The following is an 18,510-nucleotide window of genomic DNA, read 5'->3' on the forward strand; positions in this document are numbered from 1 at the left end:
CCAAAGTGCTGGGATTACAGGCATGAGTCACCATGCCTGGCCTGTTTTTTTTTTTTTTTTTTTTTCTGAGACAGGGTCTTACTCTGTCACCCAGACTGGAGTGCAGTGGCGTGATCTCAGCTCACTGCAACCTCTGCTTCCCAAGCTCAAGTTACCCTCCCACTTTAGCCTCCTAAATAGCTTTATAGGCACACGCCACCACGCCTGGCTAATTTTTGTATTTTTTTTGTAGAAATGGGGTTTTGCCGTGTTGCCCAGGCTAGTCTTGAACTCCTGGGCTCAAGTGATCTACCCACCTTAGCCTCCCAAAGTGCTGGGATTACAGACGTGCACCACTGAGCCCAGCCCCCTTCAGGAAAATCTGCCAGCCAAACCCAGCATCTCCCTGGGAAGGGGCTGCCAGGAGAAGCTCTGTCCAGTCCCCATGAATCCCTCCCTGGGCTTCGGGAGACAGGCCAGTTGGAACTTCAGCTGTGGCTATGCAACCTCACGGACCCCCGAAATTCGTCAGTCCCAGGGACCTAGTCCCACAGCCCAGGTTGCTTCTGGCCTGACCCCACTGATGTGAAGTTCACATTCCACTTGGTGCCAGGCCAAAGACACCTGAGTCTTTCTGCATTGCTTGGTCACACCCCATCAGGCCCTGGACACCCATGTGCACGAGCTTCCCTCACGCCAAATGTGCCCCAACATGCCAAATCATGCAACATGACATGATGTCACTCCAGGACAGTTTATGACATACCACATCTGCCTGGCATGTCCAGACATGGCTGGGCAAGGGGCCTACAGAAAGGTATCCCCAAGCTGGGGAGGCGGGAGGGGAGGCCTGGGCTTCCCCAGGGCCCTTGCGGTGGCTTCGAGCACCACCACCTCCTTGGCCTGCTGAGCCTCCATGAGTGCCATCTGCTGCTCCAACTTCCGGCGTTGCTCTTCCTGTTTCCGGTGGGCTCCTCGGAAGGCCAGGACCAGGGCGCTGGAAGGGGTGGGTAGCTGGGTCAGGAAACAGCCCCCGACTCTACCCAAGGCAGGGGCCGTGTACTCCTACTCCCAGAATGGGGGCTCTTTCACATTGGGTCTCCAAGGGTCCCAGCTAGCTGCTCTTTTTGTTGTTGTTGTTGTTGTTGTTTGAGACGGAATTTCACTCTTGTCGCCGAGGCTGGAGTGCAATGGTAAGATCTCCCCTCACTACAACCTCTGCCTCCTGGGTTCAAGTGATTCTCCTGCCTCAGCCTCTCAAGTAGCTGGGATTACAGGCTCCCACCATCACGCCCAGCTAATTTTTTTGTATTTTTTTAATAGAGACAGGGTTTCACCATGTTGCCCAGGCTGGTCTTGAACTCCTGACCTCAGGTGATCCGCCTGCCTCAGCCTCCCAAAGTGCTGGGATTACAGGCATGAGCCACCACGCCCAGCCTGCTTTTTCTTGTTGTTATTTTTTGAGACGGGGTTTTGCTCTTGTTGCCCAGGCTGGAGTGCAGGGGCACAATCTCGGCTCACTGCAACCTCTGCCTCCCGGGTTCAAGCGATTCTCCTGCCTCAGCATCCCGAGTAGCTGGGATTACAGGCATGCGCCACCACGCCTGGCTAATTTTGTATTTTTAGTAGAGACGGGGTTTCTCCATGTTGGTCAGGCTGGTCTCGAACTCCCGACCTCAGGTGATCTGCCCGCTTTGGCCTCCCAAAGTGCTGTGATTTCAGGCATGAGCCACCGTGCCTGGCCCAGCCTGTTTTTTTTTGTTTTTGTTTTTGTTTTTTTGAGACAGAGTCTCGCTCTGTCGCCCAAGCTGGAGTGCAGTGGTGTGATCTCTGCTTACTGCAACCTCCACCTCCTGGGTTTAAGCAATTCTCCTGTCTCCCAAGTAGCTGGAATTACAGGCACATGCGAAGATGCCCAGCTAATTTTTGTATTTTTAGTAGAGATGGGGTTTCACCACGTTGGCCAGCTGGTCTCAAACTCCCGACCTCAAGTGATCTGCCGGCCTCAGCCTCCCAACATGCTGGGATTACAGGTGTAAGCCACCACACCTGGCCTTTACTGCCTATCTTGGGGCAGTGGGGAACGCTAAGGCCCAGAGAGATCCAGGGATACTTCTGAGACCCTGGTGGGGGATGGTGCCAGGGGGATTGGGGGATGCAGAACAGGGGTCCTACCTGTGGGCTTTGCATAAATCCCTGTTCAGCTCGGCACTCTGAGACCGTCTGGCTCGCCCCTTCTGAGCCACCCGTTCCAGCTCCCTGCGCAGAGACTGCAGCTGCTCCCGCAGGTCCAGCGTCCTGTTGCGAAGGGGAACAGAGGGGGCTCACAGCCCCAGCCCATCCTATTTCCCACGTCTCCTCTTACCCACCTGCCCACAGTATTGTCATGTAAACACACCTGTACACATGGGTACACCTTAGCTTCTGCTGCAGACGACACCCCCGGCGGCTGTCACATAGTCTGCCCACCCCCGCCCAGCCCAGGACCCAGGCACACACCTGGTGAGTGATGCTGCCAGTTCCTGGGCTAACTTCTCTGGGTCCCAGGCTCTGCCCACCTGGCCACCATCAATGCCACTGGTGCCACCAGGGACAGCAGGAAGGCCCTAAAGGAGGGAGAAGACAAGAAAGTGACACTAACCTAGGCCAAGTCCGTGCTTGGCCCACACTGGACACTGAAGCTGCCCAGACAGTGGCAGCTGCTGTGCTCTCAGAGACCCCCCATCTGGTTCGATACCCCAGTAAGAGCGAAATTATACTCTGATAAGGGAAATATCTTATTTAATGAAAAAAAAAAACTTTTGAGACAGAGTCTCACTATGCCACCCAGGCTGGAGTACAGTGGCACGATCTTGGCTGACAGCAACCTCCGCCTCCCAGGTTCAAGCGATTCTCCTGCCTCAGCCTCCCAAATAGTTGGGATTACAGACACATGCCATCAGACCCGGCTACTTTTCGTATTTTTAGTACAGACGGAGTTTCACCATGTTGGCCAGGCTGGTCTCGAACCTCATCTCTAAAAATAAAATTTAGGGGCCAGGTGTGGTAGCTCATGCCTGTAATCCCAGCACTTTGGGAGGCCAAGACGGGTGGATCACTTGAGGTTAGGAGTTCAAGACCAGCCTGGCCAACATGGTGAAACCCTGTCTCTACTAAAAATACAAAAATTAGTCTGGCATGGTGGCAGACCCCCGTAATCCCAGCTACTTGGGAGGCTAAGGCAGGAGAATCGCTTGAACTTGGGAGGCGGAGGTTGCAGTGAGCCGAGATCATGCCACTGCACTGTAGCCTGGGCAACAGAGTAAGACTCGTTCTCAAAAAAAAAAAAAAAAAATTAGCCAGGCATGGTGGCGGGTACCTGTAGTCCCAACTAACTGGGCGTCTCAGGCAGGAGAATCACTTGAAGCTGGGAGGCAGAGGTTGGAGTGAGCTGGGATCGCAGCACTGCACTCTCTAGCCTGAGTGACACAGTGAGACTCTGTCTCAAAAAAAAAACACAAGAGATCCACAAGAAGTCCTTGCTCCTGTCTAATCCTTGTTTGAAATAATAATAATAATAATAATAATAATAATAATAATAATAATTTTTTTTTGATGGAGTCTCGCTCTGTCACCCAGGCTGGAGTGCAGTGGCGTGATCTCGGCTCACTGCAAGCTCCGCCTCCCAGGTTCACGCCATTCTCCTGCCTCAGCCTCCCGAGTAGCTGGGACTACAGGCGCCCGCCACCACCCCTGGCTAATTTTTTTATTTTTAGTACAGACGGGATTTCACCGTGTTAGCAAGGATGGTCTCGATCTCCTGACCTCATGATCTGCCCACCTCGGCCTCCCAAAGTGCTGGGATTACAGGCTGGGATTACAGGCATGAGCCACTGTGCCCGGCCAATAATAATAATTTCTTTTTTCTTTTTTTTTTTTTTTTTTTTTGAGACGGAGTCTTTCTCTGTCCCCCAGGCTGGAGTGCAGTGGCGCGATCTCGGCTCACCACAACCTCCACCTCCTGGGTTCACGCCATTCTCCTGCCTCAGCCTCCCGAGTAGCTGGGACCACAGGCGCCCGCCAACACGCCCGGCTAATTTTTTGTATTTTTTAGTAGAGACGGGGTTTCACTGTGTTAGCCAGGATGGTCTCGATCTCCTGACCTCGTGATCCACCCGCCTCGGCCTCCCAAAGTGCTGGGATTACAGGCTTGAGCCACCGTGCCCGGCCCTTATAATTTCTTTTTTCTTTTTTCTTTTTTTTTTTTTTGTTTTTGAGACGGAGTCTCGCTCTGTCGCTCAGGCTGGAGTGCAGTGGCGCGATCTCGGCTCACTGCAACCTCCGCCCCTCCAGGTTTAAGCAATTTTCTGTCTCAGCCTCTGGAGTAGCTGGGATTACAGGCGCGTGCCACCACGCCCGGCTAATTTTTTTGTATTTTTAGTAGAGACAGGGTTTCACCATCTTGGCCAGGCTGGTCTTGAACTCCTGACCCGCCTTGGCCTCCCAAAGTGCTGGGATTACGGGCGTGAGCCACCGTGCCTGGCCAATAATAATTTTTTAAAAATTAGGCTGGGCGTGGTGGCTCATGCCTGTAATCCCGGCACTTTGAGGCCGAGGCGGGCAGATCACCTGAGGTCAGGAGTTTGAGACCAGCCTGGCCAACATGGTGAAACTCTGTCGCTACTAAAAATACAAAAATTAGCCAGGGGTGGTGTGCACGCCTGTAATCCCAGCTACTCGGGAAGCCAAAGCAGGAGAACCGATTGAACCTGGGACGCAGAGATTGCAGTGAGCCAAGATCGCACCACTGCACTCCAGCCTGGGTGACAGAGCAAGATCCGTTTCCCAAAAAAAAAAAAAAAAATTAAAGGCTGAGCACTGTGGCTCATGGCTGTAATCCCAGTACTTTGGGAGGCTGAGGTGGGCAGATCACCTGAGGTCAGGAGTTCTACACCAGCCTGGCCAACATGGTGAAACCCCATCTCTACTAAAAAATACAAAAATTGGCCAGGCACGGTGGCTCACGCCTGTAATCCCAACACTTTGGGAGGCCGAGGCAGGTGGATCACAAGGTCAGGAGATCAAGACCATCTTGGCTAACACAGTGAAACCTCGCCTCTACTAAAAAAATACAAAAAAAATTAGCCGGGCGTGGTGGCGGGCGCCTGTAGTCCCAGCTACTCGGGAGGCTGAGGCAGGAGAATGGCGTGAACCCGGGAGACAGAGCTTGCAGTGAGCTGAGATTGCGCCACTGCACTCCAGCGTGGGTGACAGAGCAAGACTCTGTCTCAAAAAAAAAAAATTTAAAAAAATAATAAATAAGCCGGATGCAGTGGCTCACACCTGTAATCCCAGCACTTTGGGAGGCTGAGGCGGGCGCATCACCTGAGGTTCAGAATTCGAGACCAGCCTTAGTAACATGGAGAAACCCCATCTATACTAAAAATACAAAAATTAGCCGGGCGTGGTGGCACATGCCTGTAGTCCCAGCTACTCAGGAGGCTGAGGCTGGAGAATCACTTGAACCCAGGAGGCGGAGGTTGTGGTGAGCCAAGATCGGGCCATTGCACTCCAGCCTGGGCAACAAGAGCGAAACTCTGTCTCAAAAAAAAAAAAAAAAAAAAAAAAAGAGATGAGGTCTCGCTCTGTGGCCCAGGCTGGAGTGAAATGACATAATCGTGGCTCACTGAAGCCTCCAACTCCTGGGTTCAAGTGATCCTCCCACTTCAGCCTCCCGAGTAGCTGGGACCACCATGATAAGGGAAATAAATAACAGGAAACCTCATCTGAAGTCACTCCAGGAGGGCTTCCTTGAGGAGGTGATGTCTAAGCTGAGATCTACAGGAGGTCGAGGACTTTATGACACAAAGAGGGAAGTGACCAGTGCTCCTGGCAGGGACACAGAATGTACAAAGGCTTGGAGGTAGGAGAGATGATTCAAAGAGCTGCATTAAGGACAGGTGCGGCGACTCATGCCTGTAATCTCAGCACTTTGGGAGGTGGAGGTGGGCAAAACATTTGAGGCCAGGAATTCGAGACCAGCCTGGCCAACATGGTGAAACGGCAACTCTACAAAACTGCATCTCTACAAAACATACAAAAAATAACTAGATGTGGTGGTGTGTGTCTGTAATCCCAGCTACTCAGGAGGCTGAGACAGGAGAATCGCTTGAACCTGGGAGGCAGAGGTTGTGGTGAGCCGAGATTGCAACATTTCATTCCAGCCTGGGCAACAAGAGTGAAACTCCGTCTCAAAAAAAAAAAAAAAAAAAGGGGCTGTGATTGACAAGGGCTATGTTCTCATTAGTAAGCTACTACTCCTACCAGGTTCAGGCAGGGTGGCTCACCTGATAGCACTCTTCCTCGTCCCCGCTGCTGCCACCTCCGCTGCTATGTCCGCCACTGCTGTTTGCCCCACCAGCCCAGAGCTCCGCCCGTTCCCACCGCAGCTGCTCCAGCAGGAGCATGTGAGCTGGACCCAGGGCGCGGAGGGCAGCCTCCCGCAGCTCTAGGCCCCGCTTCTCACGCCGCACCAGCTGCAGCTGAAGCATCAGGTCCGCCAGGGCCTCCTGTGGGATCAAGGAGAGGGGAGAGAATTTATGCTTCTACGGTCAACTGCAGGGAAACTGAGGCCCCAAGAGGCACCCACTGAGGACCATTCAGACAAAAACTGTGACCTTTGGCCGGGCGCGGTGGCTCATGCCTGTAATCCCAGCACTTTGGGAGGCCAAAGAGGGTGGATTACCTGAGATCAGGAGTTCGAGACGAGCCTGGCCAACATGGCGAAACCCCGTCTCCATTAAAAATACAAAAATTAGCCAGGTATGGTGGTGCACGCCTGTAATCCCAGCTACTCGGGAGGCTGAGGCAGGAGAATCACTGGAACCCGGCAGTGGGGCAGAGGCTGCAGTGAGCCAAGATAGCACCACAGCACTCCAGCCTGGGTGAGAGCAAGACTCCATCTCAAAAAACAAACAAACTAAGACCTTCACCATTCACCATGTTCTTGTGAGGTGGAAATATCTTCCTCCCATAAAAGCTACAGCTGTAGAAGTGGCATTTCCTAGAGGGCAAGTAGCTTACATAGGTCAAATAGTGGTTCTGTCAAAGCTTCTGGAGTTTCTCCAACTCCAGAACCTCAAGTTTTTCATGCCAAGCTACAAACCCAAGATTGTGTTCTTTGCTCCCATCTCTTCCCATAGGAAGGGCATTTTGGAGAGCCAGATTTGTAGTCTAATGAGAAACTGAACCCCAGAAAACAAACTCCTATTAATCCCTCAAAACCCCAACTCCAATTCTCCCTTCACAATGCCTGCACTCAGCCCAGCAGAATTCTCCTTTGCTCCTTGGTCCCCCAACCTCAGTAAAGGATTTTGTCCCACCAAGAAAGACTGACACAGTGACCACAGCCCATTTGTACCCTTGTGGCCACCAGGTCCTGCTGAATTTGTGTCTTCTCCAGTCGGGGAAGAGCTGGGCCAGGCTGGGTCCCCAGAATGGCCTGCACCATGGCTTCTGCACGGGGCACAGTGGGCATGGGTGCCAAGGTGGGGCCAGGCTCTGAGAGAATCTTCACTAGAGAACGGCGCTCCTGGAGACGCTGGACATAGCTTCGGAGCTGGAAAGCCACTTCCTGTGGGGTGGGCTTATCCACACTGCTGCCTTCAGGACTACAGAAAACAGAAGAGGTGCCTATGTCAACACTGGCAGGCATAGGTGGGTTAACTTCATGCCAATCCTGGTAGGGTCCATCACCTTCCATCTCACTGGCCACGATGGAGTCTATGCCATCTTTGGTGGTCCCTGTCACACCAACATACCCCACTAGGCACCACCTTCCATCAAGACCACATGGTGGCCAGGGGTGGTGATGCATGCCTGTAACCCCAGCACTTTGGGAGGCTGAGGTGGGAGGATTGCTTGAAGCCAGAAGTTTGAGACCAGCATAGGCAACTGAGTGAGAATCCGTCTTTTTTTTTTTTTTTTTTTTGAGATGGAGTCCTGCTCTGTCGCCCAGGCTGGAGTGCAGTGGCGTGACCTCGGCTCACTGCAAGCTCCGCCTCCCAGGTTCACGCCATTCTCCTGTCTCAGCCTCCCAAGTAGCTGGGACTACAGGTGCCCGCCACCACACCCGGCTAATTTTTTTTTTTTTTTTTTTTTGTATTTTTAGTAGAGACGGGGTTTCACCATGTTAGCCAGGATGGTCTCGATCTCCTGACCTTGTGATCCACCCACCTCGGCCTCCCAAAGTGCTGGGATTACAGGCGTGAGCCACTGTGCCTGGCCGAGACGTCTTTATAAAAAATTAGCTGCGGCCGGGTGCAGTGCCTAACGCGTGTAATCCCAGCACTTTGGGAGGCAGAGGCAAGTGGATCACCTGAGGTCAGGAGTTCGAGACCAGCCTGACCAATATGGAGAAACCCCGTCTCTACTAAAAATTCAAAATTAGTCGGGTGTGGTAGTGGGAGCCTATAATCCCAGCTACTCGGGAGGCTGAGGCAGGAGAATCACTTGAACCCAGGAGGCAGAGGTTGCAGTGAGCCAAGATCAGACCACTGGACTCTAGCCTGGGCGACAAGAGTGAAACACCGTCTCAAAACAAACAAACAAAAAAGACAGGGTCTTACTCTGTCACCCAGGCTGGAGTGCAGTGGTGCAATCTCAGCTCACTGCAGCCCCCACCTCCCAGACTCAAGGCATCCTCCCACCTCAGCCTCCCAAGTAGCTGGTACTACACGGGCACACCACCATGCCCAGCTAATTTGTTTGTCGTTTTGGTAGAGAAAGACTTTCGCCATGATACAAGGGCTGGTCTTGAACTACTGAGCTCAAATGATCTGCCTGCCTCGGCCTCCCAAAGTGCTGGGATTACAGGCTTGAGCCACTGTGCCTGGCTGCGGATGCCAGTTTTTTTTTTGTTGTTTTTTTTTTGAGACGGAGTCTCGCTCTGTCGCAGAGGCTGGAGTGCAGTGGCGCAATCTCGGCTCACTGCAAGCTCCGCCTCCCGCGTTCATGCCATTCTCCTGCCTCAGCCTCTCCGAGTAGCTGGGACTACAGGCGCCCGCCACCACGCCCGGCTAATTTTTCATATTTTTAGTAGAGACGGGGTTTCACCGTGGTCTCGATCTCCTGACCTCGTGATCCGCCCGCCTCGGCCTCCCAAAGTGCTGGGATTACAAGCGCGAGCCACCGCGCCCGGCCAGGTGCCAGTTTTAACCAGTAGTCATCATCATTCATCTTCATGCCAACTGCAATGTCTGTCAACCACCATGCCAACTTTGTCAAGTAGCAACAGGCCAACTGCAGTTGAGCCTCATGTCAATCAACTACAGTGAGCTCCATACCGACCTTGCTGGACACAGCCACACCAAGCCCCCAAACGTGGTGAGCTCTGGGAGCTCCATTCCCCAGTCAAGACCCCACTCCACAACCAGGCCAATTCCCAGGGTTCCAGGGGGGTACCTTGGCTGTGAATTCTGCAGTGCTCCTGCATCCATGGCAGCCTCCTCTTGTGCCAGCAGCCTCCATGCTTCCTTTTCAGCTGCTTGCAGGTCACCCATGGGGGCTTCGTCTCCTGCTCCTGAGTCAGCCTCCCGCAGAGCAAGCAGAACCCTGTATGCCTCTTCACAGTGCTCACTGTGGGACACTGGTTCTGAGTGCTTCAGGACACTCAGCTTGGCTGAGTGCAATGGCCCTCACCTGTAGTCCCAGCACTTTGGGAGGCTGAGGCGGGAGGATTACCTGAGGTCAGGAGTTCGAGACCAGCCTGACCAACATGGTGAAACCCCATCTCTACTAAAAAGACAAAGATTAGGAAGGTGTGGTGGTATGCACCTGTAGTTCCAGCTACTCAGGAGGCTGAGGCAGGAGAATCACTTGAACTGGGGAGGCTGAGGTTGCAGTGAGCCAAGATGGCACCACTGCACTCCAGCCTGGGTGACAGAGCAAGACTCTGTCTCAAAAAAAAAAAAAAGAAAAAAGAAAAAAAAACCACTTAGCTACATCTCGCTCTATAGGTGCCAGTCCCCCTTGCTCCTGAACCCCTCTTCTCCCCACTGCCCTCAGCTCTGGAAGCATGCAGACTCTCTTAGCAATCCTGAACTAAAATTGCCTAAAGTTAATTTCTGGGCCGGGCAAGGTGGCTCACACCTGTAATCCCAGCACTTTAGGAGGCCCAGTGGGGCGGATCACGAGGTCAGGAGTTCGAGACTAGCCTGGCCAACATGGTGAAACCCGTCTCTACTAAAAATACAAAAATTAGCTGGGTACAGTGGCATACACCTGTAATCCCAGCTACCCAGGAGGCTGAGACATGAGTATCATTTGAACCCAGGAGGCAGAGGTTGCAGTGAGCTGAGATCTCGCCACAGCACTCCAGCCTGGGTGACACAGCAAGATTCTGTCTCAAAAAAAAAAAATTAATTTCTGAAGTGGGGAAGGTGCTCTCCAGTGAGGGTTCTGTGGATTGGGGCCATCCTCAGAAAGCCCATTCCCTCCCCAGCTGGTGACATCACTGGCAGGGTGCACTGACCTGTACTGCAAGGCCAGATGCAATGCTGTGGCCTCAGCCTCCCTCTGGCCTAGCTGCATGCTGAGGCCTTCACAGCAGCCCTTGTAACCCTGGAGCACAGCTGATAGCAGACGGTTAAAGCATTTGAGCTTCTCAATGCTCCTGTCTCCGAAGGTGGGGAAGACGGAAAGTCAGAGGCCTTCTAAGGCAGTCAGGCCTCAATTTTCACCCTTTCCCTCCCTCCTGTTGCAGCTTCAGACTCCTGGCTTTATAACTCAGTTGGAGGAGGTGCCTGTGCCCTTATGAGCTCAGCATTTGAGTCTCTTACCCCCGGAGTTGCTCCATCTGGGCTTCCATGATGTGCATCTCAGGACTGAGGGGCTGGGTGGGAAGAGACCCAGGGATCTGGGTGCTGGAATGGCTGCAGAGGCGCCGAAGCAGGGGGTGAGCCAGGGAGAAGGAGTCCTGCCAAGAAGAGGTGATATAATTGACCCCAATTGTCACCAAGAGCCTGGGATTGTAGGCATTTTGCAACCCCAGAAGCTGTTGGATCCCATGACAAAGATTTGAGTCTCATTCCCCTGAAGGCTAAGGACATCAAGACCATGGGATTGAACTTCTCGCACTCACCTGAGTCTCCCAGGGTTCCCCATCTGCCTCAGAGCTGCTAGAACCACTGCCTGAGCCACCTGCTTGGCTGTGGGAAATATGTGGGCAGGGCTCCAGCCTCAAGAGGGAATCCTGCAGCTCCTGAACCTGGGAAAGATGAGGGGGATGTCAGGCCTAGGGGCTCAAACCAACCACCAGCCCTCCCTCCCCAAGGCCTATTCTTGGGGAAGTGGCAAGAACCCTAGCTAGAAGGCAGGAGGCTTGGATACTTAGCCTGCCAAAAATCTCACTATCTGATCTTGGGAATGTTTGTCAGCTGCTGAGGATTTTATTTTTCCCAGCAGAAAAATGGGCCCCACTCTGGGGGAAAATGAATCCCTGGACTGGGCTCCCACAGCCCCGAGTTTTTCTACCAGCCTGAGATGAGGGCTTCCCTCTCAATATCTCATTCGGCCACATGCCTTTTTTATTTTTATTTTTATTTTTGAGATGGAGTCTTGCTCTGTCACGTAGGCTGGAGTGCAGTGGCACAGTCTCAGCTCACTGCAACCTCTGCCTCCCGGGTTCAAGTGATTCTCCTGCCTCAGCCTCCCGAGTAGCTGGGATTACAGGCATCTGCCACCATGCCTGACAAATATTTGTATTTTCAGTAGAGATGGGGTTTCACCATGTTGCCCAGGCTGGTCTTGAACTCCTGACCTCAAGTGATCGTCCTGACTCAGCCTCCCAAAGTGCTGGGATTACAGGCATGAGCCACTGCACCCGGCAGCCACACGGCTTTAAATGCCACCTGCGTGCTAAGGATGCTCAAGTGTCTCCCTTCTGCCCTGCTGTCTCCTCTGAGCCCTGGACTCAGACATATAGCTGCTCCCTTGAGGACCCACGTGGATGTCTCATGGACACTTGAGCTTATCAAGGGCTAAAGAGATCTGGTCACCCCCAGCCAAACCTGCCTACCCTGTAGCTCCTCCATCTCTCCCTTCTAGTCCAGCAGGTCCCAAAGCCTGAAGTTGTCCTTGACTTCTCTCTAGCCTTCACGCTCACACGTGTCAGTTCCATCTTCCACATCAGCCAGAATCCATCCGCATCTCTCCACTTCCACAACCTCCACCATCGTGCATGTCTGGACCAGTGAAGTCACCTCCTGGCTCTCCAGGAGTCCACCCTCACCTCCGCAGACTGTTCCTACCTCCGCCACCAGAGGGCGCCTGTGAACACCTGCGTCGAGCATGCCCCTCCTCTGCTCAAAACCCTCCAGGGCTCTCACCTTAATCAGAGCAAAGCCCAAGCGTCTCCTTGCAGCCCACGAGGCCCTACGCGATCTGCATTTGTTCTCCCTCTGTTCTGTTCTGGCTCCCCACACTCCCTGTTGCCCCCTGTGTTCCAGCCACACTGGCCTCCTTCGGGTTTCTTGAACAGGCCAGTCATGCTGCCACTCCAGGGCCTGCTCTCACCACCCTCAGTTTTCTTTCTTTCTTTTTTTTTTTTTGAGAAAGAGTTTTCCTCTGTCGCCCAGGCTGGAGTGCAATGGCGGGATCTCGGCTCACTGCAACCTCCGCTCCCGGGTTCAAGCAATTATCCTGCCTTAGCCTCCCAAGTAGCTGGGACTACCAGCGCGTGCCACCTCGCCCGGCTAATTTTTTTTTGTATTTTTAGTAGAGACGGGGCTTCACCGTGTTAGCCAGGATGGTCTCGTCTCCTGACCTCGTGATCTGCGCCTCGGCCTCCCAAAGTGCTGGGATTACAGGCGTGAGCCACCGTGCCCAGCATTTTTTTTTTTTTTTGAGACAGAGTCTCACTCTGTCACCCAGGCTGGAGTGCAGTGGTGTGATCTTGGCTCACTGCAACCTCCGCCTCCTGGGATCAGGCGATTCTCGTGCCTTAGCCTCCCTGGTAGCTGCAGAATTGCGTCAAGCAATTCTCCTGCCTCAGTCTCCCGAGTAACTGGGATTGCAGGCACGTGCCACCACACCTGGCTAATTTTTGTATTTTTAGTAAAGACAAGGTTTCACCATGTTGGCCAGGCTGGTCTCTAACTCCTGGCCTCAAGGGAGCCACCCACCTCAGCCTCCCAAAGTGCTGGTGTAGATTACAGGCATAAGCCACTGCACCCAGCCAACCTGGCTGATTTTTTTTTTTGAGACAGAGTCTCACTCTGTCCCCCAGGCTGGAGTGCATTGGCACGATCTCAGCTGACTGCCATCTCCATCACCCGGGTTCAAGCGATTCTCCTGCTTCAGCCTCCTGAGTAGCTGGATTACAGGCCTGTGCCACCGCACCCGGCTAATTTTTTTTTTTTTTTTTTTTGTATTTTTAGTAGAGATGGGGTTTGACCATGTTGGCCAAGCTGGTCTTGAACTCCTGACTTTGTGATCCACCCACCTCAGCCTCCCAGAGTGCTGGGATTACAGGTGTGAGCCACTGTGCCTGGCCAACCTGGCTGATTTTTAATTTTTTTGCAGAGGTGGCAGTCTTGCTGTGTTGCCCAGGTTGGTCTTGAACTCCTGGCCTCAAAGGATCCTCCTGCCTCCACCTCCCAAAGTGCTGGGATTATAGGCATGAGCCACCACACCCAGCCTCAAAAGGTTTTTTGAATGAACAAATGAATGAATATTGCCTACATCAGGCCCACCTCCTCCCTCAGACAGAGAGCCACATGGGAATCAGGATGGCCCCACTCACCTCTTTCTGCAGCGTCTCCTTCTCAGCTCGGATGGCCTCCAGGGAGGCCTGCGTGCGGACCAGCTCATCCTCTCGGCTACTCAGGGCCAGCCGGAGCCAGGCATTCCTCTCGGCCAGGCGAGCTGCCTCTCGCTGGCAGCTCCCTGCCCCTTCCTGCTTCCCAAGGAATCCTGGTCCCCCTTCGCTTGTGCCTTCCAACTCCATCGGCACAGGATGGCTGGGGGGCCGGTGGCGCCAGGCTGCAGCCGCTGCCTCCAGGGAGCTCAGAGCATGCTGGAGGGTCTGAAACACATCAGGGGCCCCAGTCCCAGGGGGCACAGTCTCCTTGTACGGTAGGGCTGCTTCTGGGGCCTGGTGGGCTTCCACTGCAGGTTTGTGGGGCACTTCGGGGGCTGAGGCCAGTCCCCTGCCAGAGCCCCCATCCGTCTTCTTGTTGGTCCTGTGGACACCAACTCAGGCACTTGAGTCACTCCATGCTGGGTAGGGAATCCTTTCTTATTTTTTGAGACAGAGTCTCTGTCCCCCAGGCTGGAGTGCAGTGTCGCAATCTCGGCTCACTACAACCTCCACCTCCCGGGTTCAAGTGATTCTCCTGCCTCAGTCCCCCAAGTAGCTGGGATTACAGGCTTCCACCACCACGCCTGGCTAATTTTTATATTTTTAGTAGAGACAGGGTTTCACCATGTTGGCCAGGCTGGTGTCAAACTCCTGACCTCAGGTGATCCGCCCAACTCGGCCTCCCAAAGTGCTGGGATTACAGGCATGAGCCACCACACTCGGCCCTGGGCAGGGAATTCTGAGGGCTTAAACTTCATGGTCTTGGGGAGGGGTGAGCGGAGCAGGCAGTTGGCAAGAGCTGCGTGTTCTAGGACTGGCATCCCAGGGTGAGACTGGGAGGCTGGGAATTCAAGGAAGAGGTTGGACAGAGGTGGTGAAGAAGTTGGAGGGGAGACCTGGCGCTGAGAAACAGAGTGAAGAGTAAGTTGGACTGTGATGGGCACTGGGGAAGGCCTGAAGGTGAGAGACAAGTTTCTGGAAATGGGGTCTTCTGGGGCGGCGGCTTACACTTGTAATCCCAGCACTCTCAGAGGCCAAAGTGGGGGGATCACTTAAGGTCAGGAGTTCAAGACCAGCCTGGCTAATGTGGCAAGACTCTGTCTCACTAAAAATACAAAAATTAGCCGGGTGTGCTGGCACACACCTGTAGTCCCAGCTACTCAGGAAGCTGAGGATCCCGCTTGAACCCTGGAGGCAGAGGTTGCTGTGAGTGGAGATTATGCCACTGCACTGCACTGCAGCCTGGGTGACAGAGCAAGACTCAAAAAAAAGAAAGTCAGGCTGAAGGCAATAGGGAGCTATGGTAGGTGTGTGAGCAGAACGGGCACATCAGCAGATCTGTGGATGGCAGAGATGCGTCTGGACTGGAGTGAAGGGCACAGACCAAGCGGGTCTTACCTGCTTCCTAGGCCTTGGCCACTGACCTCTTCTATGGGGCCCAGCTGCTCCAGCCCAGAGCTCACCGGAGGTGGGGCAAAGCTGGGCTTGGAGCTCCCACTGGCTGCCTCGACCTCCTCTGAACTCTCAGCCACGGGATCCAGTTCACCCTGCAAATGACCCCCGGGGCCCTGTTCTGAGCCAGGCAGGATGGGACCTTGGGGTCCCCAGGAGCTGGGTGTGGAGGGGAGAGGGCGACACTTACGGGTGGAGCATGCCTCCCTCGCCGGCTTCGGGGCCGTGTGGCCCGGGCACTCATTGCTGTCCAGAAGCCAGTGCCCTCTGAATGTTTCTCCTTCGTCAACCCCTAAAACCACAGCCTGCCATGAGCTCTTGCCTTTGTTGTCCTGGACAAAGGACAACCTCAATTTCCTCTGCTGTGAAATGGGGCATTGACTACCCCTCAGGAAGGGATTTTGTTATCAATGTTGATTGGGCAGATTTGAATGCCTCCCTGGACAGGGAGCTCACTACCTAACAAGGTTGTCCTGATCTCCCCCTTCTTCTCTGCCTTCTTTACCTTCACTGCGTCTTTGTCCACTTCCCTCCTCTATTTGAGCCTGGGAATGCGATCTCAAGAATTCCCTCTCCTCCCCGGCCCTCCCAAATGAGGGGTTCAGCTCTCTCTACCTCTGATCCTCTGGGGGTAACTTGATCAGAGGCCTGAGTCCCTGGACACTCTGTTGGGGTCACTCTGGCCACTGCCTGTTCAGGCCTGGGCTGGCCAAGCCTGGCCTGGGAGGGGCCGGGAAACAGGAAACCCCCTCCCCTGGTCACGTGACTTGTTATTGTGTTGTTTCCTTCTTGGGGACAGCGGCTTCCTGCAGCCCTAGCAGGGCACACATACCTGACTCCCAAGGTTTCAGCCCCTCCTCATCTCTGCCTCCAAACTCATGGCCCTTCTAGCTCTGACTCTTGGATTTTATTTCTCAAGAGCTAGAATGGGCCGAGCACTTGGCTCACGCCTGTAATCCCAGCACTCTGGGAAACTGAGGAAGGCAGATCGCTTGAGTCCAAGAGTTTAAGACAAGCCTGGGCAACATGGCGAGACCCCCGTCTTTACAAAAATATAAAAATTAGCCAGGAGTAGTGGCGTACGCCTGTAGTCCCAGCTACTCAGGAGGCTGAGGTGGGAGGATTGCTTAACACCTGGAAGTTGAGGCTGCAGTGAGCCGTGGTCACGCCACTGCACTCCATTCTGGGTAACAAGGCAAGACCCTGTCTCAAAAAGAAAGAAAAAAAAGAGCTAGAATGTTCCCCCGAGCTGATGGTTTTTATTTGGCTCCGCTGTGAACTTCTCTTTACTGTGGGCTGACGGTTCTTTTTTTTTTTTTTTTTTTTTTTTTTTTTTTGAGATGGAGTCTCGCTCTGTCGCCCAGGCTAGAGTGCAGTGGCACAATCTTGGCTCATTGCAACCTCCACCTCTTGGGTTCAAGAAATTCTCCTGCCTCAGCCTCCCGAGTAGCTGGGATTACAAGTGCCCACCACAATGCCCAGCTAATTTTTGTATTTTTAGCAGAAACAGGGTTTCACCATGTTGACCAGGCTGGTCTCGAACTCCTGACCTCAAGTAATCCGCCAGCCTCAGCTTCCCAGAGTGCTGGGATTGCAGGCATGAGCCACCGCACCCGGCTAGGGATGGGTTTTTGCCATGTTGGCCAGGCTGGTCTTAAACTCCTGACCTCAGGTGATCCACCCACCTCGGCCTCCCAAAGTGCTGGGATTACAGGCATGAGCCACCGACCCCACCAGCCCCAGAAACATTTAAGAGCCACTTGAAGCCTCAGTTTATTTATTTATTTATTTATTTATTTTTTATTTTTTATTTTTTTGAGACGGAGTCTCGCTCTGTCGCCCAGGCTGGAGTGCAGTGGCGCGATCTTGGCTCACTGCAAGCTCCGCCTCCCGGGTTCACGCCATTCTCCTGCCTCAGCCTCCGGAGTAGCTGGGACTACAGGCGCCCGCCACCGCGCCCGGCTAATTTTTTGTATTTTTAGTAGAGACGGGGTTTCACCGTGGTCTCGATCTCCTGACCTCGTGATCCACTTGCCTCGGCCTCCCAAAGTGTTGGGATTACAGGCGTGAGCCACCGCGCCCTATTTATTTATTTTATTTATTTTATTTTTTTAGATGGAATCTTGTTCTGTCACCCAGGCTGGAGTGCAGTGGCGCAAGTGCAGTGGCACGATCTTGGCTCACTGCAACCTCCACCTCCTGGGTTCAAGCGATTCTTCTGCCTCAGCCTTCTGAGTAGCTGTGATTACAGGTGCGTGCCACCACACCCAGCTAATTTTTTGTATTTTTAGTAGAGACGGGGTTTCACCATATTGGCCAGGCTGATCTCGAACTCCTGACTTCGTGATCCACCCACCTCGGCCTGCCAAAATGCTGGGATTATAGGTGTGAACCACTGCCCCCAACCCCTCAGTTTTTTTTTTTTTAAAGAGTCAGAGAAGCCGGCCACATTGGCCAGGCTCTAATTCGAGAATAGCCGGAGGGGCTGTGTAAGGTGAGCTTTGAAGGATAAAGAACTTGCCAGAAAAGCAACAGGAGGAACAGCATTCCAGGCAGAAGGAACTGCCTGGGCAAAGGCTTAGAGCCTTCAAAGAGCCGCTCTAGGCGACACAGCGAGACTCCATCTCAAAAAAACAAAAACAAAAACAAACAAAAAAAACCAACAAAAACCCAGCTCTACTAAAAATACAAAAAAAATACATATATATATCTCAGCCGGGCCTGGTGGTGCATGCCTCTAATCCCAGCTACTTGGGAGGCTGAGGCAGGAGAATTACTTGAACCCTGGAGGTGGAGGTTGCAGTGAGCTGAGATTGAGCCACTGCACTCCAACTTGGGCGACAGAGCAAGACTCTGTCTCAGAAAAATAAAAATAAATAAATACTCCTGGAACTAAGGGGGAAAGTGTGCACTAAGAAGACAACGGCAGCCTGGGCGACAGACTGAGACTCCGTCTAAAAAAAAAAAAAAAAAAAAAAAAATAAGGAAGCCTGGTTTAGCCTGATGCGGTGGTCCTCGCCTATAGTCCTAGCTACTTGAGAGATCGTTTGGCTGTAGTGACTAGCCAGGATCGCGTGACTGCAGTCTAGTTTGGGCGACAGAGCGATAGATACCCCATCTCTAAAAATAAGAAAAAAAAAAAAAAAAAGCCATGAAAAAGGAGGCAGGCTTGAAATAGGCCCAACTTAGCTTCGCTCCACCTACAGTGACCCAATAAGACCAGAGTATTTTTTGATTCATGC

The 18,510-nt window shown here is 53.2% G+C and overlaps 1 protein-coding gene across 2 annotated transcripts; it reads right to left on the bottom strand.

The window, feature by feature from the left end:
- Positions 1 to 719: 719 nt before the first annotated feature.
- USHBP1 (USH1 protein network component harmonin binding protein 1) lies at positions 720 to 16,017 on the bottom strand. Of its 2 annotated transcripts, XM_055239289.2 has the most exons (13): positions 15,884 to 16,017; positions 15,459 to 15,560; positions 15,215 to 15,363; positions 13,760 to 14,198; positions 11,099 to 11,224; positions 10,797 to 10,933; positions 10,490 to 10,630; positions 9,421 to 9,594; positions 7,379 to 7,628; positions 6,306 to 6,527; positions 2,479 to 2,585; positions 2,155 to 2,277; positions 720 to 976 (listed from the first exon to the last, which is right to left on the bottom strand). In XM_055239289.2, exons 2-13 carry the CDS (start codon positions 15,510 to 15,512, stop codon positions 787 to 789), a joined length of 2,112 nt encoding a protein of 703 aa, XP_055095264.1. In that variant the 5' UTR covers positions 15,513 to 15,560; positions 15,884 to 16,017; the 3' UTR covers positions 720 to 786. The 2 variants fall into 2 exon arrangements, with proteins under 2 accessions (XP_055095264.1, XP_055095266.1); XM_055239291.2 differs by lacking the exons at positions 15,215 to 15,363; positions 15,884 to 16,017 and having other exon boundaries at positions 15,459 to 15,540.
- Between the last annotated feature and the right edge of the window lie 2,493 nt (positions 16,018 to 18,510).

This window comes from Symphalangus syndactylus, chromosome 13 (genome assembly GCF_028878055.3).
Source record: "Symphalangus syndactylus isolate Jambi chromosome 13, NHGRI_mSymSyn1-v2.1_pri, whole genome shotgun sequence".
NCBI classification, from domain to species: Eukaryota; Metazoa; Chordata; class Mammalia; order Primates; family Hylobatidae; genus Symphalangus; species Symphalangus syndactylus.